We start from the raw sequence: 24,762 nt of genomic DNA, 5'->3' as shown, positions 1-24,762 counted from the left end.
AAGGATCCAGACATAAACATGACTGCCCCGTTTCCTCCAGTTGCCATTAACGGAGGGCTAATTGAGGGCAAGACAAGTGACGTGGATGCCTCCATCACCCTCTACCTCGGAATCCCCTATGCCGCTCCGCCCACCGGGCCCCGTCGATTCCAGCCCCCACAGCCTGTAATTCCATGGGAAGGTATCAAGCAATGCCATAAGATCGGACCCATCTGTCCGCAGGCACCCCCTGACCCCCGCTGGATAAACGTTCTCCAAGGTCATCCGCAGTCCGAGGATTGTCTCTATCTCAACGTGTTCCAGCCCGGTGAAGCGCATGAGAAGCCGTATCCTGTGTTCGTCTGGTTCCATGGTGGTGGCTTTCGGGAGGGTGGGAGCGCCGATCCCAATTTTGATGGCACGGGTCTTGCAAAGAAGGGCGTTATTGTTGTGGTCCCTTCCTTTCGACTTTGTAAGTTTAAGCCTGAATAAATTTTGAGAAGGCGAAGTGTCTCGCGACTGCTAACGTTAAACCCATTAGCCATCTTCGGCTATTACGCCCATCCGGAATTAAGCGCTGAGTCTCCGTCAGGCACTTCCGGAATGATGGGAATGCTTGATGCCATCGAGGTGCTTCGCTGGGTGCAGTCCAATATTGCAGCCTTCGGGGGGAATCCAAACCAAGTGACAATAGGAGGGCAGTCGGCAGGTAATGCCATGTGTCACACCCTGCTTGTGTCGCCTCTGGCGAAGAGCCTCCTTCATGGTGTCATCTTGCAGTCCGGGCCTCGGTCATTCCAGGAGCCAGCCGTGGCTAATGGCCCCATGTCGTATCGTACCCTACAGCAGGCCGAGGATGATGGCGTGCACCTCCTCAAGGAGCTGGGGTTGCAGTCAATCGAAGAGCTCCGGGAGTTCAATGACATAGACAAGCTGTGCGAGTTGTCCACCCGAAGAGATCCTCGCTGCTGGGGTCCCCCGCCACTATTTCGGTTGACCCTCGATGGATATGTCATCCCAAAGCCCTGGCACCAGATCTTCGCAGAGGGTCCGGCTAATGACGTTCCAATCCTGGCCGGAATGAACAGTGAAGAGGGCGGCACCTACAACGAGCCTCGCTTCACGTACGAGGACTTCGTTGAATGTGTGGAGAGTCGCCTTGGGCCGAATTCGACATACGGTCAAGGTGACTCGAAGTGGGTGAAACGATTCCATCAACTCTACACGCCCACAGATCACGAAACAGGGAAGGGTCCTCTGGACGCATGGAACAGTGCTGCTCGAGATAATACACGCAACAATATCACGCTCTGGGCCCAGGAGTATCATCAGAAAACGGTCTCGCTCGTGTACGGGTACTACTTCACCCATCCCATCCCCCCCTGGAACAACTGGCAACCTGATTATTCGCAGCCAAAGGTTCCTGGATTTACAAACCAGAAAGGTCCTGTTACGGGTGCTTACCATGGTGCAGAATTTGCTTATACATTCAACAGCCTCATTACTAACAACCTCCGGCCCTGGAGCAATACCGATCGCCTTGTTGGCGATAAAGTGTCTACGCTTTGGGCTAACTTCGTCAGATGTGGCAATCCCAATGGCCGTCCGGGGGAGAATGAGAGTCCGGAAGGCGTTGCTTCCTGGCCAAACCTCATTGAACACCCCCACACTTTGTTGGAGCTAGGTGGGGAGTGGCAGACAATACGAACCACGGAACCGGAAAAGGAGGAGTTATGGACAAGCTATGTTAGATCCCAGAAGGCTTGGTAGACGCAGTTATCTGCGGACCATATAAACCTAGTGCACGCGAGGCTCATTACCGAGCCCGGAAAGACATATTTGCCAGTATGATTTATCAAATCGATACTTCCAACTAATCCCCTCATAAGATGTCACTCGCAGTTTTCCGAACATACAACGTTACCAACTTCCCGGGCTGATCGAATGCTTACACCTAATTGATTGAGAGTATAAAACTACCGGCACGAAATGCATTCGTCCAAAAACACAGGTGACATCATTGCATGTACTATGGATTTCATACATATGTGAAGCAACACTAATATAGAAGCCCTACATAAACGAATGAGTGTTAGGCCCTAACATCAAAAAGTGTGATACGCTTCGCTCCAGCACAAACCATCAAATATATCACAATCGCATCACTCTATTAGATCATAGATACGTGAGGCTATCGAGTGCGATATGGAATGTCCGACTTGGACTTCTCGACATATGCCAAGCTCACTACTGTAAACTCTAATGCGGAGAATCACAACTATACTTCGTTCTTATCCCCGAGTAACCAATCTCCCATCAACAATAACTCTCGTTGACAACCTACTATTTATTTGGGTGTCCGTTGCTGCCCATCTTTACCTACAGAGCATTTTCGACATGCTGAAAGTCCTTCTCTTTACTACTCACAACAATGCCCGGGCCATTGTTATCATCATCAAAAACATCAATCCTTGCCGTCCGCCACTGACGAGGATGTAGTCCGGATTCCTCAAAAAGATAATCAATTTCACGGAAGGTTCGATCTTTGGTTTCGGGAAGACGGAAGATGCACCAGATCCAAATCAAAGCGTTCGTACCGGCCTTTTTCACCCATGTCAGCAGGAATTAGCAGGAAAACGATCAGGGTTAAGGATACTGACAAACATAAAGGCCGTCTTAGCGCCAAGGTTCCAGGACCCGCCGGTCAGCATCTTTGGCAGTAGAACATTTGAAATAAGACTGGAGACATTGAAGGCAACCCGGGCGAGGGAGACCATTTTAGCTCGGAGTTTGCTAGACGGCACTTCACCCTGTTTTGTGTCACTACTCGTCCCAAAATTAATATCCGCATGACTTACGATGATCGTGTATGAAGACGGAGCGACGGTCGAAATATATATGACAGTGGACACGAGAAGAAGCGAGCCAACTGTATTAGAAACAGCCGTGCTTTGCTTGACGCACCCAAGAACCCCAATGGCAACCAAGAACACGTCACTTAGAACGAGGCCTGTGGTGAAGATAGTTGCACGCCCAAATTTAGTCATCAGCCAAATGCAGAACAGACCAAATGTGAGGTACTGGGAGTTGAGAATCAGATTCAAATCGAAGGCGCCCTGCTCCGAAAGGCCTGCCTGCTCCAAAAACTGGACCGTCTGTACATTGATACCATTGCCGCCCCAAGCCTGGGCTATCTGAACTATACAGACCTTCTGATTGTGAATATCCCTTGAGGTAAATCAGCATACCGATCGCCACTTACAATTTCTGTCCGCCATCGATTCTTGCCCCGGAAGCACTCGGCGTAGCTACTGGACTCTTTAATTTGGATCTCCATCTTGTTGGTATAGTCAATAAGCGCGATGGACTGCTCAATCTCCTCGTCCGTTATATCCTTTTGCCGGATGCGGCGCAGGGTCGCACGAGCGTCCTCATAGCGACCTTTGCGAACTAGATAGTAGGGAGATTCCGGGGCCAAAAGAAAGCAGATGAGCAGGGGAACGGGCCACACGAACTGAACAAGGAAGGGCACACGCCAGGCTGGGTTAACTCTGTGTTACTAAAAGCTAAAAATAACTTAATGGGTGGATGGTAAGGTAGGGATTACTTACCCCACTGGCCGATCAAATTCAAGCAGCCTCTATTGACCAGTGAGCCAATAAAGAAGCCAAGGCCCCAACAGATGCCTATCCACGCCGTGACGAAAGGGCGAAGACAAGTTGGGACCATCTCGGAAGAGTAGGCAATGCAACCTGTTTGAAAGGCGCCCCACGGGATCCCTGACTTGGCCGTCAGTCTCTTTGCAGCGGAGTCGTTGGATCAGGAATTACCGCAGAGAACCATGGCAGCTACCATCATCCCCAGGTTTTGTGCAAAGGCAAAAAGGAAGAGGCTGCCGGTAAGCCAGACCATCATGCCGCTGAGGATTGGCTTCCACCCAAGCCGGTCAGCCAAAATACCAGCTATGGCAAGACCAATCAGCTCGCCCACAGCCATTGCTTGCTGGATTCCTGTTTGCCACTTGGCTGATATCTCAAGGACGCCATTGTCCACGGTGCCAAATCTTTCTTTGAACTGGGTCTGACCGTAGAAAGAAGTAGTCTTGTTCCGGGTCAGCAATCCACTTAGTACGGCCTTGCTCGCACTGTAACCGAACTCACTGAAGTCGCATCAGCAGACTGCATGGTAAGGGTAAACGAAAAGATGCACGCCCAGAAGACGGCTTTTCGGTACTTGAATATCGCTTTCCACCAGGTGAGGGCATGGTCAGCGGCATTGGCAGCATGCGCACGCTCTAGCAATATTGCTTCATTCTGGTCAGGTCTGCTATCCCTCTCAATAGTTGGAGGAGAATTCTTCTCCATGTTCGAGTGAGCTGTTGGATGCAAGGATCGGCAAAGTGGAGATGCGACTAGGGCCATCCCTCTAATGTTCCCCAGATTGCGGGGAATTCGCGGGGTAGTTATAACCCATACTTCCTAATTACCGCTGAAGGATGTACCCGGTAGCTTGACGTAGCTGGCGGGATATGATGCCTGTAGGCACACCCAGACTATTGCCCATGTGTCTTTCTTCCATGAACGTGCCGCCAGGTGAGGCTCGCTAAAGGCCTGAGTGTGCGGCGAGCTCTTCCGGTAGCCGACACTAGCAAAGGCATCCCTCGCTTGTCTCGCCTACCCTGAATAGTCGTTATGTAAGGTGCCGATCGAAGTTTCCAGAAATAATATGAAGGTGATGAATCTTATTTGGTAAGTCAGAAATCAATTTCACCTGCGTAACGCTGTCCGGGGCTGTTGGACTTCCGAAAAATGGACACTATGTCTTCAACGACCACGACCTATGTGTACGTCGGCAGCTTCGTGATGCCTCAACCGGGAAAGCATGAAGGCCTACATGTTTTCCGACTTGACAATGACACGGGAGCCCTTACATTCGTGGCATCGTACGTCCCTGGGCTGAACGTTGGCAGTTTCGCCATTGACTACAAACGTGGCATGCTGTACCTCACGGACGAAGTACCAAATGGTGGCCAGATCTATGTCTTCTCGATGGACCCATCAACAGGCGGCTTGACCGAGCGAGGTCACTGGCCCAGCTATGGCACCCAACCATCTGGCATAGCCCTCGCCAATTCCGAGGATATGGTTATTGTTTCCCATTTCACGAGCCGGACCAGTATCACCACTATCGCCGGTGATGGCCAGTCAGGGTATCGCATTGAGCGCCGTTACGATGATGCCACAACAGTCCTATTTACTCTCGATGACACCGGTTGCTCGGATCAGCCATCACATGTTTATGTCCACGCTGCCTCGGGCCATCAGAGCAAGCCCTCATGCCTGCACTCTGTCTCACTATCACCAGATGGATCGTTTCTCATCGAGTGTGACATGGAGAAAGACCAGCTCGTCACGATGACAATTGATTATGCCTCACATTCACTACGCCTGCAGGGTATTCGGGACGTCCCGCAAGGCAGTGGCCCACGTTACTCAGCCTTCCACCCTACGTTGCCCGTTTTCTACGTCAATTATGAGTACCGGCCAATAATTGAGGTATTTAATTACAAGTTGGGCGGTGACTATAAATCTTTAGGGATAGTGGATGTTCTTCCAGAGAACCTAAACGGGGGACCCGGTGTGTTGTTGTCGGATCTCCGTGTCCACCCGACCGGAAGATATGTCTACACACTCGTTCGCGGTCATAACGTTGTCAGTGCTTTTGCCGTACACGAGGTGTCCGGTCGCCTACGCCGCATTCAGACTGCCCCTATCGATGGGATCTCGCCCAAGGGTTGCACATTTAGTCCCGACGGTCGATTCTTCTACATCGCGGTTTCTATGAGCAACCAAGTGCAGATCTGGACGATTGATGATAACGGGCTACTTGCGCCGACCCAAGCGACTACGACTGTTCCTCGGCCCAGCGCCATTACGATGGTAGATTTAACACCACCCTGAAGATAAAGATTGTGTTCTGGGAACTGCTGAAGATGCTTTATATTGCTTTTTGTGACATGCAACATACACTGCTCACTGCCCGATACGGTTTTCTCGTTGTCTTTATCATAATGGGAGACATTTTCAGAACATATACCAATGTATAGAAGGTGGTATTTCATTGCAAAACTGTACAAAAGATAAGAATTGCGGTGAGACAAAAGGAACGTGCTAGTTTCTTGTAGGATAATTTTGATGTTGGATGCCCTACTCCATATGGTGACAGAAACATATATACTAGAATATAAGCCGACTGAGCTGCCCAAGCACTCAATAGACAATCGCACGTAAAGAGCAGTAAATAAAATCTGTGAAGTAATAGCTGTGCAGGCTACATAGAAATATAAGGAGGATATAGAAGACAACAAGAGAATGCTACCAGGAGGCAGACAGACACGGCAGATAAATACTTGATTATCTCTGGTGCTATATCATATTAGCTCCCACCCAAAACCACGTAACAGTAAATAAAAAATTTTTAAAAATTAGATCACATAAAAGTCAGAATATACTGACAGCTGAGATTAAGACGTCTTATGTAAAGGGAAATATAAAAGCGGTAGATAAGTTATCACCCAAAGAGTACACAAATTCCGAAATAAATGCCAAAGATATTCTTTACTAATAGATCAGTACATTCCCTAAGATTTACTATTATGCTATGGATAATGCCATCGGTACTGACAGGGCAAGACAGAGACTAGTCGTACATTTTGAGAATATAGAGTAAGTTGGTGATGGCGGGACTGTTTAGCCAGCCCAACATCTATGTGGAAGGCAAGACCCGGACGCACAATCCGCAGTATGCGACGCCGGGGATAATTCGAGACAAGATCTTCCGGGTGCTTTGGTTGGCAGGCTGAGGTGGCTGGTACAATTGGCATTTTACCTCAAGCGGCATTCATACAGTCGATTTTCTATGCATTAGGTTGTAACCAGAAGAAGTATTTGTAATCCTTGCATTGAACACTGCTACAGAGTACACTTCTCTGGTTTTATCTTTGAAAAACAAAGATACGGTCAGAACAGCCTCCAGGGAGAAGGGTTTCCCATATAAATGACATTCCATCATCATGTATCGGCGCCACGACGTGCGGTAACAAAGCGCATCGAGATAACATAACCGGCAAGCGAGTCGGCCAGGCAAGCCAGTCAGCCACCTGTGTATCCCATACTAATCTAATATTTATCAAACTCCAATATCTCACCCACCGTTAGCTCAATTAATATAAAATATTAAATGAAGCTATGGATATACTTTAAGAAACTAAATATTAAAAATATATGATATAATAAGATTCATATTATATATAATACTAGTTTAAAATAAATTACCAAAAAATACAGTGTAATATATTTTACTTAAATATATATTAATATTTATCTTATAATATTTATATACTAAACTTAGATATATTCTAGTATGCTAATTTCATTAGATAAATCTGAATTTATGAAGTTTGGCTGTAGTATTACAGCTTAAAAATTGCTGGATTAGTATGGCATACACAGGTGGCTGACCGGCTTGCCTGGCCGACTCGCTTGCCGGTTACGTTATAGCTCCGGAGGCTATGTGGTTCATGATGAGCCAAATTTTGTTTTAAAATTTATTTCCCTCTTTTACTTCCTTTTACTTTCGTTTTCTTCTATTCGTAGCCTAGGATTCTGTGCACCAGAGTGGAGTATTTGTTGCTGCAAAGGCCACTGGCCGCTGATCAAGTTCCGCGTTGATCGCGTTTGAATGATTCCACTTGCGGTCAATTCCAGTTACAGTTAGTTACAATAGAATTGAGTCAACAAATACAGGAGAGGAATAGACATGACAAACATGCCAACCCTACAGGTAGGGGTGGAGTTCTTGTGTGTTAGAAGCTTAGCGAACGTAAGTACATTCCAGACGGGCATTATGTGGAGTAATGCAAAGTCCTCCGACCGACCAGAAGACTGGGAAACATGCAAAGTAAGCGGTGCCAGACAAAATTATGAGGTAATTGAAATACTTAAAGTAACGAACAAGCAATTAAGTGGAATAAAAGTTATGACAGGAATATTGAAGACCCCACTGTCGAGAGGGGCACACTTAAGAACAGTGGCCACCCTATCAATGGTTGTAGTAGACCAGCGGTCAAAGCACTGACAGGAAACAGGGACACAATATGAAAACCATTTGAATCCTGTTCTTGTCCGGTAAAATCCTTTCCGCCCCCTTATTTTCTCTTTTGCCCTTCCCTCTGGACCCGTGAGGCTGCACCACATGGCAGTCAGGGACTAGCACGGGCGGTGTCAGGGGGGGTCTTGGCTGCATTACGGAGGGCAGATCGGAACTACTGCTGGTTAGACTTTTTCCTTCGTGCTGGTAGATGCACATGAATCGAGAGCAATAGAAAGCCTTAGTCTATGTTTACATAGTAGGTACCCAGAAAACATCGGTGACTACACTAAATGCCGTGTGCAGAATGTACTCCGTAGTAAGTTTTGATGATCCACCCCTTGTCCTGAATAGGAGTCTTGACGGGCGAGCTCTCAGCAATAGCCAAGGGATTGGCGACAATTCAAAGTGGAGTGAGCAAAGAGGGAAAGTGGTGGAGAAGCCAAGATAATTTACCGAGCCTGTGATTAGTAGTCTTGTCGGCATCTCCGGTGTAGGGTTAGGCGAGGCGTTGGCGGAAATTGCTACTGGCCACCACGGCATCTTCCTGGGGGCTGGAAGATAGCCAGTCGGAGTATAGTAGTATCACAGAAGCATCAATCTAGAAATTAGTGAGCAATCTGCCCAAGTTACCTTGGGGTTGTATGCGACGACACTATTAAAGAGGGAATGAGGGGCGGAATGAGAAAAGAAAAAGATAGGAGCAGTTGAGGGTGTGTGGAGGCCAACAAGGAAAATGTCAGAAACTGCCGCTTCTGACGTAAACTGAATGGAGACTAGTGCTAAAGTCAATTATTTCATAAGCCATGAGCTTATTCAGTATTTGGTACATTCATGTATCATAGGGGCCCGAGGGGGTGCGTGAAGAGGCTTATATAATAATAAATCATGGTTGGTAAAAGTTATCTAGAGTTATAAAAAAGTTATTAAAAGTTATTAAAAGTTATTAAAAGTTATTAAAAGTTATTAAAAGTTATTAATCATTAAATAAAAGAGTCATGTAATTACCCGGATTTAGTAAGGTTTTTTAGGTTATTTACTATTATTTAAGAAATAAATATCAATGTCAATACCTTTATATATAAGTTTAAAATTATTTTATACTTATGTTGTATATCGCGGGAAGATTATAAAATTATATATAATTATATATATATTTTATAATTATTATATTATATCGTATGTAATTACCCGGTATTTGAAATATTTATTTAATTATTTATTATTATTTATATATTTATTTTCTTTTATAAAGATAATTAATTATTAATAACTTTTTCACAACCTTTAATAACTTTGAAAAACTATGATATACTATTTATAATTAACTACAGCCTCCCAACAACTTCCGCCAGCGGCCTACTATGATGCTTTCTCATACTCTCTATAAATATCAAAGGAAGATGCTTCCCGCTTGGGTACCAGAATCTGTTCAAACGATCGTCCATGCCGAGGCCCAACGAGACCATTGTTTTTAGCAACCAACACGAGTCTCTCGGGGAAAGAGGACCCACTTAAGACCCCTGGACCGGCAGTCGCACTTGGACGCCTCGAAAACCGCCTGCACAAGACTGCCGATCTAGTGTTTCGGGAAATCGGACAAGATCCCCGTCGGGCTGGTACTCGCGAATCATGGCACTTGGAACGTTCTAAAGTGAGCTACCGTAGCAGGCTAATACCGGTCCGTACCCCGAATACCAAATAGTGCCATAGACCTAAGCCCCTCGAAAAAGTCTCTACCGGGTAAAATGGGATGCTAGATAAGGATCTACTTGTTTAGTCAACTTTAGCTCATACAGAACGGGTCATAAGGTTGTTTGGGGTAATTTCAATGAGGATCATTGCTCATGTCCCGTGGAGCACGGCATCAAAGCTCACCAACGGGAACCCGTGGTCTAGACTCCATATAAGATGGCAGTTCCCTCCAGTCCGGTCTCGTGGTGACTCCTCCCTAACCTCCCTCCTCTTGGACCCTGTGACCTCTGTACCTGGAGGGGCCTTTTGGCCATTATGCGCCTGCATGAGATACTGATTGGGATCTCAGTGTCTCTGGTCGCTGGGGCCTCAGCGGCGAATTCCACTCTACCTCAATGCGCGGTATGTTCGGGTGCTATTGGATCGCCCTGCCCCCGGCTAACCCGTACAATAGGTTACCTGTCAGACGCAAGTTCTAGCTGCCAACTCGACCTCATGCGCAACGACCGATACAACATGCCTGTGTAATGATGACGCATTTCAAGATGAGATGACGACGTGTGTTACTGCGAAGTGTACAGGCAGAGAACAGCTCCGTATGTCGCAGTGCAGGCTTTGATCTGCTGCCATCTAACAACTTGCAGTCACCAAACGATTAGATAGCCGACAATGCGGAATCCCTGTTCATAAAGGACGCCCCGCCGTGGAGGCCGCTACCATTGTTCCGCTAGTCATCTCAACGCTCCTTTTCTTGAACCGAATCCTCGCGAAGATCATGGGTCTTGGTGGTGGTTGGGGTGCAGACGATGTCACGATTACTATAGCATGGGTAGGTACCACGCTACACGTGCCACGTATCCTTTACTCATGATGACTATAGGCCCTTGCAGTGGGCATCTTTGGTGTCAATGTTAAGAGTAAGTTTGGTTTGTTGGACACCAGGTGATTGTCTAACCATCCTTTAGTGATTGAATTGGGTTTCGGCAAAAACATGTGGGACATTATCCCAATGGACAATATCACTCTGATATTCAAGGTGGGTGTCTACTCATCAATGCCACAATTATGTTCTAATTGTATTTTTAGTGCTTTCAGGGGTTCGTTGTGATGTACAAGACACAGGTTTCTCTAGCAAAGATTTCAGTGTGTCTGTTCTTGTTGAGAATCTTCCAGTCTAATTTGTTTCGTTATACCACATGGGCGGTCATCGGCCTGAATGCCGCTATTGGGATTACATGGGTCCTTACCGATTCCTTTCGATGCATTCCCGTCCACTTAGCCTGGACACAATGGGAAGGGCTCGAAACAGGGAGATGTGTCGACTTCATTGCTGTCACGTTCGCCAACGCTTTTGTTAACATCGCCGTCGATATAATCATGGTGCTCATGCCGGTTTATGAAGTGACCAAGCTCAACTTGTCTGCTCGCAAAAAGTTGGGAGTCAGTGTCATGTTCGCCATGGGTCTAGTGTACATATTGTCTCTCTCGCTGTTGCCGTATCTGCTAACCCTCCTCAGATTGACAGCAGTGGCAATCATTCGTGTCGTCGTTTTCTGGTACAACCGCTGGAACACCAACCTCACTGGTTCGTCCCGGGTCCACGCCCCTGACCAATACCTACTAATTCAGAAGTACAGAACAACTCCAACCCATCGTTCATTGGTCGGTCCTGGAGACCCAAATCGCCGTCATGTGCGCCTGTCTGCCCACATTCCGTGCTATGCTCGTGCATCTCTTCCCGAAAGTCCTGGGCAATACCAGCGACCATTCAACCTATGGCAAACGGAACACGCCTAGCGGAGGTGCCGCATTTGGATCCCAGCAACCATTGAGCAAGAGCCATATTAACAAAACAGTCTCGTACTCCGTCGATTATGGGGGGAAAAAAAAGCCCCAAAGAAGCAGTTTCGTGCAATTGGTGGAATTGGACCCACAGGCTCATCCATAAGCGAGTCGGTTCTAGCCGAAATTATTGCCGATTTTGTAATTTTATCTTCGCTCCACCATCTGTTCCACAATCTCCTTTCTTTTGTTTGGGGCTGCTTTACATTAAGTATAAATCATTAACCATGAAATTATACAAGCAATGACAGGGGAGAAATATTTGATGAAAGGATGACGCCATCGGGACAACTATCCTATCGATTTCCAACAGCTAGCAACGAGCTCTCATAAAGGTCAGCATTAGACTAAGGAAAAGAAACATACTAGACTTCTATATTCACGTTTTTATCAACACGTTATGTCTGGATATAGATGTCATCAGTTCCACTCTCTGGTTATTGAAGTATGATATGAACTACATAGGCAACGGCTAGGGTAGCTAACACCCAAGTCAGGTCGGTTTAAACAGTAAAAATTCTGCATTGTATCGTATTAGCAGCCAGATTAATAGAAAGCTACTATCTGGCTGAAATTTATTAAAAAGATATATAGGCGAACCACTTAACAGAAGCCTCCTGCAGTGGCTCATATGGTAAATAGTGCAGCTTAATGCTACGGTTTGGGGTTTTATATAGCCAAATACTGCATTTGGCGTGACATTTTAGACAGGTATATATTTCCAGGAAGAAAAAGCTTTGAAGACGTAGGTATGACTGTGCCAGAATGCCGTTGTCCATCACCACGACCTTAAGATCAACACACTGCGCCTGATGACAGCTTTATGCAGCCCTATCGCCCGGAACTTGGTCCTTCTCGGACTTCATAATTTCGTAGAAGTCTGCAAAAGTACAATCACTGGTAGGGGGCCAGGCCCTCTTTTCGCCCCCAACTTCGTCAATATACCAAAAATTCTCGTCATGTATATTGTTATTCTCCGCGAACGCATAGCACTGTAAGGTGATGCAAGTCTGCGTTGTATTGTTTTCCAGTGAGTGGACCTGGTAATGGTTCTCTCCTAGCCAAGTGACTTGGCCTTCCTTGAACTCAGTGGTATTACCCAACTGAGTTGGTCTGTTTTGAGTGTCAAGCGAGTCATACCAGGTACAATTAATCGTACCCGAGAGTACGCGAATGACCGCACATGCGTTGCCATGGTCGTGAATCACAGACCGGTGTTTAGGGGGCCAGACCTCCATTACGTAGGGAATGCCGGGGGAATTACCCTAAGCAGATGGTGTGTTAGTCATTTGTTTAGGATGGATGAAACTTTTTTTTATACCAGAGGCCATGAAGACGAACCTTGCTTGACCCTATGGTAACTCGGAGATATTTCAATAGAAACTCTGCGGGGTTGGGGTTGTCTGGGTTGTTACACTTCATTCTGAGCTTATTGTATCCCCAATAGTCCCGCGTTGTAACGCTCTTATGTATAACCTCCGGTAGGTCTTGAAAATCGTCCGTCTTGAGTGTTATGCCTTGTCCGACGATATTGTGGTACAGAGTCTGACACGCTCGGGGCAGATTCGCCCAAGTAGTCACCCTGGCAAGATCCAAGTCCCGTAGGCAGATTGATTCGTTGCTGACCACAATCGGTGGGAGATCCTCTGTAACTGGAAGCGGGAAACGCTTGATGGTAACAGGCTGTACAACCATGGTCAGCATATATTTCATATGGGATAGATAGTCATTATTTTCTGAGTCTCAGCTGATAGGACCTAGAGCACTTACCGAAACTTCATCATTAACCGAAACAGTTGTCAACTTTTGCAACAATGGGCCGTCCTCGTTCAGCGAAACCTGCTTAATTGTCAAAGCATTGCAGGTATAGTATTTCCCATAACGCATTCTGCAATTACTTTTATCGATAGAGAGCCAGTGAGTCACCCCATCGGGCGGTGCCGCCTCCGGTAAATATGGCACGGCTTCAGGTCTCAGGCACTCAGACACATAGGGGGTTCTCTGACCATTTGGTTCCCCTTTACTGAACGTACAGGTGTCCCGGGTTATATTCAACCAGAACTTGGGAGATCCGACAACGTTTGAAATGCAGAACTCCAGCTTCTGTGTAGCTCTCGATTTCACAGCTATGGTTCCCTGGCCTACTATGCCGAGCGTGGCTGTGCCGACCGAGATGTCGGAGGGTGATATAGGTGCGTCGGCGTAGCCAATGTCGCCTTCCGGTAGGGCTTCCCAGAAAGGGTTATTAAACTCAAGAGGGTCAGCCATATTGTTGGCTCAGTAGCGGACTAGTTGACGAGTGATCCGTTTTCAGACGTAGTAAGGTTTCCCAGTCAATGCTAATGCTCGTGACCGATCAGACTTATGAGAAAAAAAAAAAAAAAAAAAATTAACAAAACAGCTCAGATGGAAATGCGGAGAGAACACACAAAATCACTAGTAGGGCTGTGTTCAGGATATGTCACCCGCTGGGTATGTCCTTATATATCGTGAACCCATCGGCAGCATAATTACTTAGCGGGCTCGATCAGGTATAAGAATATGAATTAAATTTGAATTGATCGGCAGCATAACGCCACGTATGAGTAAACACGCGCTTGCTATAAGGGCCAATGCACCATGGTAGGATGCATTATCAAGGCATCTACCCACTGCATCTTCTCCCCGTTGATCTTGTGATGTTCGCAAAGTCCAATAGAGCCCCTAGATGGATAGTGAGCATACTACACATGTGTAGATCGCCACCTGGCTGTAGGGGTTTTCATTCCACTGATTAATCTGCATGTGATATACAGTACACATTGTTACGCCAGTTTTTGTGATTGGCAGTTGCGAGTTCATGATTCCGTACCTATGCTTATCGCGCAAATGGGGCGGGTTACCGTCAAGCATTATTGGGGATGATTCAGGCAGACATGCTTCTGGATCCTCGCCGCAAGGTATACACCACGTAATCCATGTGACTGGGCTCTATCGTCTTCGCAGGTTCCGTTAAAGGTGTCACTAAAAAGGAGCTTGAGCTCGGATACCTCAAGGTGAGCCATCAAGTCCCGTTTGCCAAAATGCCTTCTGTAGTTTTGCTTTGTCCTTTCTTTTGTTTTCTTTTCTTTTCTTTTCTTTTTTCTTTTTTTCTTTTTTTTCTACCTATCGACATTTTCTGGTGACCAATTGCATGTGACTTGTGGGCTCTGCGGATCGCCGCAGTTGAAGCCATCCAGGGAGATTGGTATCCGGCGCGGGCCGATTATGGTCTCGAGACGATGATAGTGCTTGGCGGCCCAACAACTACTTTTGGGTAACGACCAGGGGTAGAAACCTTCTTCTGATAACCTGACTACATCTACTTGGTCTGCAATGCTGGTATCGGGCCAGTAGGTGACATCCCCGCCACTGTCTGTTCGCCGTATTGCTGTTTCTTGCAGACGGAATGACAACAAATCACTCCACGACTGCTACCCAGAAGCATAATTTGCGTTTTGCTGTGGAGGTACTGCAGAGCAACATCTGGTAGTAAATCCATTGTCGCCAAATATCCGTGCATATCAGACTGTCATCCACTAAGCTGCAGTAATGCGGTCTCAAACTTCCAGTGGTCTCATCCTCGTAAATGGTTACTATACATTTTTGACCGTTGTCACGGTCTTTCTAGCCCATAGATCGATTAGATATAAGAGCTTGTTGTTTGCGGGGTACAACGCCTGGCTATCTTATGACCGCTTCCAGCTATGCAACTAATAGCTGAATTCTCCTGTCATAGAGATGGGAGATCGATTGGAATGTTCACCTCGATCGGTTTACTAATCCTCTGCGAGCCGAAGTGTCTAGCCACTTATTCCCGTCTAAATGCGTCCAATCACAGAGGCCGGAAGTCACGGAACAGTAGCCACCTGCACTGCTATAAGACATTATGTATCTTATTATCCCTAATGGCATTGTCTAACATAATAACGCACGTATTGATACAGATATAATACAAATCTTGTCTATCGTATTAGCTTATGCATGCTTGAAAGCTACAGGACCGATTGATCACCATGTGTACTACGTGTACACGCACCCACCCACTTTCCCTGGGCTGTTGGTACTTATTCTGGTAGCTGAATTATGTCAATAGGTGAAAATCGTCCACACGTCCAGTTGTTGGGACATCCTTCTCCGACAAACTATAAGAAGTCCTATTGGCGGGGTGAGTGATTTTATACCAGCTATTGTATTGCCGCTATCTCTGATATATCGAGTATAGAGGAAATATGATCCTTAACCCCGTGAAGCCGGAGCCTGTAGCTACGTTAGTATGGATCAGAGTAGGTCTAAATTTCCACATTGTAAGCCAGAATGATGGGGGTGGGTCGGGAAAGGAGAAAAATCATATTGGATTAATCAGTTGTACAGTGCTCTGCAGAGAACCCGCCTCTAGAGCTTTACTGGACCCTTTGGGAAATATCTCTGATTATTACGGAGGCAGATGATCATTCCTTTGCTGGGGCCAATTTTTCCCTGATAGACACCCCTAGTCCAAGAATGAGAAGCTATAGACTAGTTTTATGCAGCCCAGACAATCAGGCAGGGCCCGCATCGTGATCTGCATTAATTACCCAATTACTGACGTTGACTATGTTCAGTTGCTATGTGGCCATAGAATCTACCAGTCAATGTTCACTCCAATCACTACTAGAGACATCAGATATTGCTCAAAAAGGACGTCTTAATAACCTGGGATATGCCTGAGTGACCAGTGAGAACACTAGAGTTCATTGTGGATATGACTACTACCAGAGTCAACTGTAACCTTGGCCAATAGACCAAGCCAAAGTTGCCGGAGATGCCGGAGATTGGGCGGCCATATGAAATCCAATGGAAGGTTAGAACCTCCTCTAACATTACCAATTATGATCCTTTCTTTGAGTAACTGCTCGCCATGATAATTGTTAGCTGATTTAGAAAAAATCATTGATTTTTTTTTTTTTCGAAAATCATGACCATGAATCATGTAACACGCTAAGCAGAATCTACATTCATGCTCTACACTCCCTGTGCTCGGATGTGTATATTTGGTATTGCATGCGTAGCCGTAAGTTACTCGCGCAGCTAGCAATTCGCTTCCTTCGGATACTTCACCGAGCCAGTCCACCCAGGCTCATTACACTGCGTGCGAAGGTGATCTTTAGTACCATAACAGATTTAGTATTTGATATTCGAGACTTGAACTCTAAGCCGTGATTGGAAGATCAGTATCTCCATTACTGAATTTGTTCCAACCACTGACCACAGATGCTCTATGGATATGAAATACGGCTCGTTCTCTTACAAATCAATGACTTTTGGAATTTGTGTGCCAAATAACAAAAGGCAAGTTACTAATTATGCGGGTATGCGTAATTGATTGACAGCACAGCAGTGCCTGGGAGTGCTTGCTGATTTTGCCGTACAATGGACTAGGTGCTAACCCCGCACCCAGGAGTTGCGGACTAGGCCGACTGTGCAGGCTGATCATGTGGAAGGATCATTAGTCGAAAACCAGTGCTATGACCTCAGTTTGGGCACTCCTACCTCAATGGATGCCTGAGTACATGGAAATCAATACCTACATAACAGAATTTGTACAACGTCTTCTGAGAGAACCGAGGTGCTATGAACTATATATACCAGGCAAATTTGGGGCCAGTCTTGCCTAAGGGCCTTTAACCCTTCACTAACATCGACAAGACGAGGAATCCCATCTGTGCTTGATTATACCATCTTTATATCTATCCTCATTTTTAAAATTCGAACCTACAGCCGAAATGGCGCAGTCAAAGGCTCGGATCAATGGGAATGAGCTCGATGCTGCCTGGATCAAAGAGGAATGCTATAAACAGAACGAAAGACTCGGTCAACACATTGAAGATTCCCCGACTCAGCATTATTTACTTGTTCTTGGAGATTACCTCAAGCGTGGTCTAAAAGCAAAGCTCGAAGCCCTTGGCGTCCAAATCCTTCAGCATAATGGTGACAACATTTACTTGTGCTTTTGCAAAGACAAAGAAAGGCTGCAAGACATCTATGACCAAGAAAGTGTACACGGTGTCATCCCTTGCCCCTCAGAGCTCAAGATCGAGTCAAGCCTGCAACTATCTGGGGATGAAGGGATCGATACACGGCAGGTGCAAATATTCTTGCGCAGCGAAATAGATATGCCAGCGGAAAAGGTTTCCGAGGAAATCAGTACGGTGACCAGTATTCCAACTCAGTCAATGTCGATTGAAGATAACCAATCAGTAATCCGGATGGAAATAAAGCAAAATGACTTGATGCAAATTGCATCATTCGAGAGTGTCGCCGCTATCCGCGAGGTAGTTGACCTGGATTACAACATTTACACAGCGAGAGAGACCATAGGAGTAAACAAGTTGCCCAACAACACGCAATATGAGGGTGATGACCAGATAATCACTGTTGCTGATTCCGGATTTGACAAAGGAAGTCTACAGGACGTGCACCCTGCATTTGGCACACGTGTTTCGAAGCTGGTTGCTGTTAACAGGGAAGGGCAAACTAATGACAGAAATGGGCATGGAACACATGTCTGCGGCACTATACTTGGAAACGGGCAGTGTAGGGAAGGGAATATAAGAGGAACTGCTCCAAACTCTAAATTGGTTGTGCAGTCAATAGACGACGAGCAGGGTCAAATTATTGCCAACATGAATACACTCCTCCAGCAATCTTACTTCACCCATGCCTCTCGTGTGCATAACAACTCTTGGAGCCCTCGGTGGAAATCAGCGGTCACGAACTCAGACGGTAAAAAGGGTATACAACCCGGACAAAAACCATACAACTCGCAATCAAAGGATATTGATCAGTTCATTTACGAGCACCCAGACATGTGTGTTTGTTTTGCTGCGGGAAACTTCGGAATGGAACCACTCCAAAGCGGCAACACATCGTGGCCGGGCCATATTGGTGGCGTTGCGGCATCCAAAAACGTTATCACAGTCGGCTCTTGTCAGAATAGAACAAGTTCATATAATGATCTTGGAACCCAGTATAGCCCCAGGGGAAATGTCAGGTGGACATTAAGCTCTATCTCTCCATTCAGCAGCCACGGACCAACATTAGAATATCGCAGCAAGCCGGATGTGGTAGCTCCTGGTGGAATGGTACTGTCTGCGGCATCACGAGATCCTAGGGCTTTGGGAAAAGAGGGATATACAGATTATGGACCAGCTGAACTTCCGCTCTGGAGATATTTATCTGGTACTAGTATGGCTACTGGTCAAGTGGCAGGATGCGTGGCAGTATTACGACAGATCTTGATTACTGCATGCAAGAAAGCTAATCCAACTGCAGCTTTAATCAAGGCCATGTTAATCAACGGAGCAACATTACTTGAAGGAAATGTTCCTCGCAGTCAGCAGGGCTTTGGTCGTGTAAGCCTTGCTGACTCAATCATTATTCCTGGTGGAGATACAAGCACAAATCGCGAGTTTGTTGAGGGTGAGGTATATGATGAAGATGATTCGGACGTGTATACAGTTGTCATCCCGTTGTCGAAGTATCTACCGTCGGAGGATGCCTCGAAACTAACTCTAAAGGCTACTATGGTCTATTCTGACCCGGGAGGAGAGGCTTTGCAACATATTCTTAATCTGTGCGTGACTATTGGGGTTGACGATCGGTTTGGAAATTCGACTGAACACGATTATCTCCTCCGAGATGACATCAACAATACCGAGCAGGTTATCTGGTCAGGGTTGAAAAAAGAAACAAGAGCTACTATTCGTGTGATTCTTCAAAATGCCTTGTTGGGTAATGGTCCAAAGCCTCTTAAGCAGTCATTTGCACTTGTTTGGAGCGTGATTGGAGAGACGGGTTAGAAATTGGGTACTAGTTAAAGAGTTTGAGAAGATAGCAACACAGAGATCACAATAGCGGGCTATTGGATTAAGTACATTATATGGGGTTTCTAAATCATTGAGTATATGTGTAGCGTTACTATGTTCTTCAGTCTATTATAGAGTGGCAAACAGCCAGGCCAGGTCAGGTCAGGTTAATAGCAAGGTTTATACATTCTGTCAGGTTAATAATTAGATTAAGAGAAATCTTATACCTGGCTATAATCAACACTATAATTAGTACAATTAATTATTCTAAATATTTTTAATATCAACATTCATTGATTATACTTATTTAGAATGTAGTTAAATTGATTTTCGTCTAATCTAGCTATTTATATATTTTTTAATAAATAATTAAATGTATCAGAAATTCAGAATAAATAGTTTTATTATGGAAATCAATAATCTAGTAGGGAAATCTTCATAACGGGACAATGGTCAGATGATGTCTGATAAATTTATAAATAATATTATTTAATAAAGCTTTGCATGAGAAATATAATAATATAATTTTTATTTCTATATTTAATTATTTAGCTCTCATTGCAGGGCTGTACGCTTCTCCGCAAGGTTTCCGTCCCCGCTGTCGCAATTGACTGTAATCTCTTGTGATTGTATGTATATTGGTACAAGGCGAACCCAGTAAGCATATAATTGTCCATCTCCATGGAATAAGGATATTTCTCGAAAAGAATTAGTTACTAAACCAAAAACCTATAGAGGCAGCTATTGTCACATTGCAGGCAGCTTGCTGGCTTTTGCAGATGATATGGAAATTCAAGAAACAGAATTACTTACAGTATGAGTCAGCTTTTATAACATCCTTGCAGTGATTAATGCTTCGTTCTACCTAATATATCATTAATTACTGAGATAAGTGGGCTATATGATACAGGAATATTGGTTCGCTACGCACACTATATGATCTTTTTCTGTAGAAGCTGCGGGGCCAATGTTTATAACAAATCAGTCAATGCAAAGTAGCAATACGGGGATGTGCTATTAATATGAGTGAGCATCTAGTGGTCGATTATAGCCCATCACTACCATCTTTGATCCCCGCATGTTGAACGCATTGGAGGATTACATATAAGCTAACAGAGATACCGTCAATCAGATACGCCTGTTGCATGGGATTGACTTGGAGGCTATAGAAATGACAAAGGGCGATGGTAAGAATATTAGTCTGCCGCCTTTAGAAGGAAATCCTTTGTAGCCGTCAAGGCACACACACCATAATGCCACATTCGTGGGCGCTGAAGCCATGATCTAGCACAGATGAGATGTTAGATTCTGCTAGTAAAAGTGTATCCAGCAACCTGAACCCTTTTTGGTCAATAAGTTTCTGTCTCCTAGTCTTCAGATTTATATTCAAGGCTTCTACAAAGAATATATGACGTAACAATATTCTAAGTCCTCTGATAATGTGGTGCAATGCAGATAAGGTATCTACAATGGATCCTGTGGAGCAGCATGGCCCTGCTTTGCACACGACGCGAGAGTCGCCGGTATAATGACACCGAGATTCGATACTTCAACTTAAGCTACCCTTGAAATGCATCTAGTGTGAGTTATCGCGAGTTTTCAAGCCGTACCTGTCAGCCTTAATGTATACTTTAGTCACTCCTTTAATTGTTCGAGTGGCCGGCTACAATATGCTTGTAGTTAGATCCAGTGGAGGCATTTATTAATGCAGATCCCAATTACTGTAGCCGGGCATTGGGAGAAAAGACAACTAAAGGTATTATACTTGAGTAGACTTTGAGAATATGCTAAGCATTATATACTATCTCCCTGAAGAATTCATATAACTAGCTGGAAGCGTACTAGTTCTTTTCATGGCGACTGGACTCGCACAGTAATGCGTCCAGTGTACCGCAGTAGAAACATGTCCAATGCAATGAACATCAGCCCCGCTAAAGCTATTTTTACCTATAACCGAATCAAGTGGGAGAGGATACTAACTCTTCAGACTTGCGGTGAGATGTCACTTTCCTTATCAAGACGCGAAGCATAATCTCAGCACATCTACGACGTAAAGTTGCGAGCTTTCCTAGATCAATGTAGGACATATTTCTGCGCCAATAAGATTACTAGAAAGCTTTGGTGTATAGGAGTAAAAGCGTCTTGCCAAACTATCATTCTGGTCTGTTGGTTTGCTGCCCGCGTACTCAACTATTTTCTGCTCTTTTAGCTATTATGAACGGCCAAATCATACACCAGACAAATTCATTGGAAAATCTTAACCGTTGGCCTTGTATTCAAAGAAGACAGTCAGAAACCGCAGCTGTCCTAAAATGTTGATTTCAAAGGGTGACGAGAGGTGTTAAGAAACAGCTTTCGTGTAAACAGCTTTCGTGTCCTCGTTCCTCCGTCACAGTCGGTACTGAGATTATGTGGGTATAATTTTATGGAACGGATAATCAGTTATTATTGCCGGCAAAGGCAAAGTTTCCGGTGGCGTCTACCTGTTATTCGATGTTCGGAGCAACAAACTATCCGTTACCAGGTAGTTCCACCAACGCCCCAAGGTTAACAATCTCCACTTTGTATCGGCCCTAATTTCGTCAACTCCCCAAGTATGAACCCAATACCCAAGCACCCATGAGACTTGCCCGACGGCGAGGTATTTTAAATTCATCCGACGCATGAATGTCTCCACGTTAGAATGTGGATATTCCCTTAACGTATCTCCGTTTATTATGGTCCTCCAATGCCAGCACAATAGAAACAGATCTGTAGTATATAATACAAGCGACTGACCAGCAAATGCACTCGGTGGTTGTCTCAAAATCTCCCCAACTATTTGATATCAGCTCGTGAGCGATCCCTCTCTCTCAAGAACCGAGATCTACCCTTCTCTTTTCTAAAGTCCTACATCCACAACCGACGACAATGTCTCTTAACAGAGCCCTAATCTTCAAAAAAGTCCCTACTGGCTCCCTCCCAGTCCCAGGAGAAGACCTCGCCACCGAGCCAGTCACTCAGTGCGACCTCAACAGCGCCCCAGCCAATGGCATCCTGGTGCAGTCCCTCTACGCAAGTTTCGACCCCTACATGCGAGGCCGCATGCGCGGCGCCGAACGAAAATCATATGTACCAGCATACAAGCTCGGCACGCCCGTTGACACCTTCGCCATCGGCAAGGTTCTCAAGACTAACAACCCAGCCTACCAAGAGGGCCAGCTTGTTTTCGGAGAACTACCTATCCAGGAATACGTCGCCGTCGAGGAGACATCCATCAGCCGCGTGCGGCCCCTGGAGAATCCCCTCGGGTTAGAAGACGTGCGCGTGTTCCTAGGCCCGCTAGGAATGCCCGGACTTACGGCCTACTCGTCACTGTACAAGATCGGGAAGCCCAAGCGCGGCGAGACGATATTCGTCTCTGCGGCAAGTGGAGCCGTGGGACAGCTTGTAGGACAGCTGGCCAAGCGCGAAGGCCTCCGAGTGATCGGGAGTGTTGGGTCCCATGAAAAGCTCGCGTATATCCTGAACGAGCTAGGCTTTGACGCAGGGTTCAACTACAAACGCGAGAAGCCCCGCGAGGCGTTGGCACGGCTGGCGCCAGAAGGCATCAACATCTACTATGACAATGTCGGCGGCGACCATCTTGAGGCGGCGCTTGATGCCTTAAATGATTTTGGACGCGTGGTGGCGTGTGGAATGATTTCGGACGTCAGTGGGGAGCCGTACCTGGTTAAGAATATCCATGCCGTGATCACGAAGCGCTTGTACATGCAGGGCTTTATTGTGGCGGATGCTGAGTTCGGTCCTGCATATTTCATGGAGCATCAGGCGAATGTGCAGAGATGGATCAAGGACGGCTCGATCAAGTGTCTCTTCCATGAAACTGTTGGCGTTGAGAACGCTGCGGAGGGGCTGATGGGGATCTTCGAGGGCAAGAACAAGGGGAAGGCCTTGTTGAAGTTTTGAGTAAAGGGATCAAATCGATAGATCATGGAGTTCTGTATGGGGCTCTGTAGGTAGTAACTACACAAGTTCCGATATGAAATAGAATTAAAAAATCACTCTACAGTCAATGGCCCATGCTTTACTTAGTTACTGAAGTGGCTTGGTTCAGTCGACCATTTCTGGATTCCGTGAAGTCCCAGAGCTCCCCTTAGGAACAAACTCGTCCAGCAAAAGACGAGCCAACTATCTGAAGTGGAGACGCGAAGAAGAGGATCCGCCGGTCGGGGAGTTATTCCCCCGACTTCGACCCATAAAACAAGGTTTCTGTGGTTCGACTAATACTGTTCCGTGGATCCAAACCAAAGGACGTCATGGTGTCATGAATATACTGTATAACCCTTCGAACCTTCACACCCTTAATCTTGAATATAAAAAGATCTGTTTCAGTCTCCAACGTCTTCACCTCCGTAAACACAATTCCTACACACAGTTTTCTACATCATAAGGAATGTCAAGACCCAAGCGTATCTTACACGTCGTCACCAACGTCGGGCACTACGACGATCCATCCCACCCAACAGGTCTGTGGTTGACTGAGCTCACACACGCATGGGATGTCTTCGAGGCGAGCGGATATACACAAACCATCGTCAGCCCAGCGGGCGGCCACTGCCCCCTTGAGCCTCGGTCTCTGAAGTTTCCTAATGTCGACAGGACAGCGAAAACGTGGCAAGCGGACGTGGAACGGATGGTGTTGCTCCAGAACACATTCAGCCCCGAGCAAATCAAGTCGGCCGATTTCGACGCGATCTACTTCACGGGGGGCCACGGGGTGATGTACGATTTCAAAGACAGCGAAGGCCTACAGCGCATCACGCGGGAGATTTTCGAGCGCGGCGGGGTCGTGGCCTCGGTGTGTCATGGATGCTGCGGCCTATTGAACACCACGCTTTCTGACGGGTCGTACTTGGTGGCTGGGCGCAAGTTGACGGGGTTCTCGTGGAGGGAGGAATTGCTGGCGCGCGTGAATAAGCTGGTGCCCTACAATGTGGAGGAAGAGCTGAAGAAGCGCGGTGCCCGCTATATGAAGGCGACACTGCCATTTATCTCCTATGCTGTGAACGACGGTAACTTGGTGACGGGGCAGAACCCTGGGTCGGCGAAGGAGACGGCGAAAAAGGTAGTTAAGGTTCTAAGTGGGTCGTGACTAGCAGGCGTAATGTATCTCGGTGGTGGAAAACCACCACACAACTGGGACTTGAAACAATTCTAATATAATAATCTATTTTCAAATTCTATACTGAAT

At 46.1% G+C, this 24,762-nt stretch overlaps 8 protein-coding genes across 8 annotated transcripts; 6 read left to right on the top strand and 2 right to left on the bottom strand.

Annotated features, from left to right (window-relative positions):
- Positions 1–18: 18 nt before the first annotated feature.
- On the top strand, positions 19–1,749 carry BO79DRAFT_140204 (carboxylesterase/lipase family protein; the record flags this gene model as incomplete). Its single annotated transcript, XM_025678215.1, has 2 exons — positions 19–451; positions 521–1,749. 2 exons carry the CDS (start codon positions 19–21, stop codon positions 1,747–1,749), a joined length of 1,662 nt encoding a protein of 553 aa, XP_025542566.1.
- Positions 1,750–2,358: 609 nt separating this feature from the next.
- Positions 2,359–4,343, bottom strand: BO79DRAFT_251808 (MFS general substrate transporter; the record flags this gene model as incomplete). Its single annotated transcript, XM_025685880.1, has 7 exons — positions 2,359–2,580; positions 2,640–2,789; positions 2,838–3,188; positions 3,242–3,519; positions 3,591–3,758; positions 3,810–4,080; positions 4,140–4,343. The coding sequence occupies 7 exons, from the start codon at positions 4,341–4,343 to the stop codon at positions 2,359–2,361; spliced, it is 1,644 nt and encodes a 547-aa protein (XP_025542565.1).
- Positions 4,344–4,796: 453 nt separating this feature from the next.
- Positions 4,797–5,939, top strand: BO79DRAFT_251807 (lactonase family protein; the record flags this gene model as incomplete). The annotated part of the gene is made up of 1 exon (XM_025685879.1): positions 4,797–5,939. The coding sequence occupies one exon, from the start codon at positions 4,797–4,799 to the stop codon at positions 5,937–5,939; it is 1,143 nt and encodes a 380-aa protein (XP_025542564.1).
- Positions 5,940–10,137: 4,198 nt separating this feature from the next.
- Positions 10,138–11,770, top strand: BO79DRAFT_278199 (uncharacterized protein; the record flags this gene model as incomplete). Its single annotated transcript, XM_025687878.1, has 7 exons — positions 10,138–10,346; positions 10,486–10,651; positions 10,703–10,739; positions 10,788–10,858; positions 10,909–11,291; positions 11,340–11,407; positions 11,460–11,770. The coding sequence occupies 7 exons, from the start codon at positions 10,138–10,140 to the stop codon at positions 11,768–11,770; spliced, it is 1,245 nt and encodes a 414-aa protein (XP_025542563.1).
- A 715-nt stretch (positions 11,771–12,485) lies between these two features.
- On the bottom strand, positions 12,486–13,934 carry BO79DRAFT_278195 (cysteine dioxygenase; the record flags this gene model as incomplete). The annotated part of the gene is made up of 3 exons (XM_025687877.1): positions 12,486–12,929; positions 13,006–13,347; positions 13,435–13,934. Coding segments are annotated over 3 exons (1,286 nt in total), but the record flags the coding sequence as incomplete, so codon positions are not given.
- Positions 13,935–17,447: 3,513 nt separating this feature from the next.
- BO79DRAFT_278194 (S8 family serine peptidase) lies at positions 17,448–19,523 on the top strand (the record flags this gene model as incomplete). Its single annotated transcript, XM_025687876.1, has 1 exon — positions 17,448–19,523. The coding sequence occupies one exon, from the start codon at positions 17,448–17,450 to the stop codon at positions 19,521–19,523; it is 2,076 nt and encodes a 691-aa protein (XP_025542561.1).
- Positions 19,524–22,439: 2,916 nt separating this feature from the next.
- BO79DRAFT_214689 (MDR family NADP-dependent oxidoreductase) lies at positions 22,440–23,477 on the top strand (the record flags this gene model as incomplete). The annotated part of the gene is made up of 1 exon (XM_025683241.1): positions 22,440–23,477. One exon carries the CDS (start codon positions 22,440–22,442, stop codon positions 23,475–23,477), a length of 1,038 nt encoding a protein of 345 aa, XP_025542560.1.
- A 357-nt stretch (positions 23,478–23,834) lies between these two features.
- On the top strand, positions 23,835–24,729 carry BO79DRAFT_278192 (type 1 glutamine amidotransferase domain-containing protein). The gene has a single exon (XM_025687875.1). The coding sequence runs from the start codon at positions 23,965–23,967 to the stop codon at positions 24,661–24,663; it is 699 nt and encodes a 232-aa protein (XP_025542559.1). The 5' UTR covers positions 23,835–23,964; the 3' UTR covers positions 24,664–24,729.
- The last annotated feature ends 33 nt before the right edge of the window (positions 24,730–24,762 follow it).

This window comes from Aspergillus costaricaensis (genome assembly GCF_003184835.1).
Source record: "Aspergillus costaricaensis CBS 115574 unplaced genomic scaffold BO79scaffold_6, whole genome shotgun sequence".
Classification (NCBI taxonomy): Eukaryota; Fungi; Ascomycota; class Eurotiomycetes; order Eurotiales; family Aspergillaceae; genus Aspergillus; species Aspergillus costaricensis.
The sequence above is the reverse complement of the archived record's forward strand: the minus strand, read 5'-3'. Positions and strand labels throughout refer to the sequence as shown.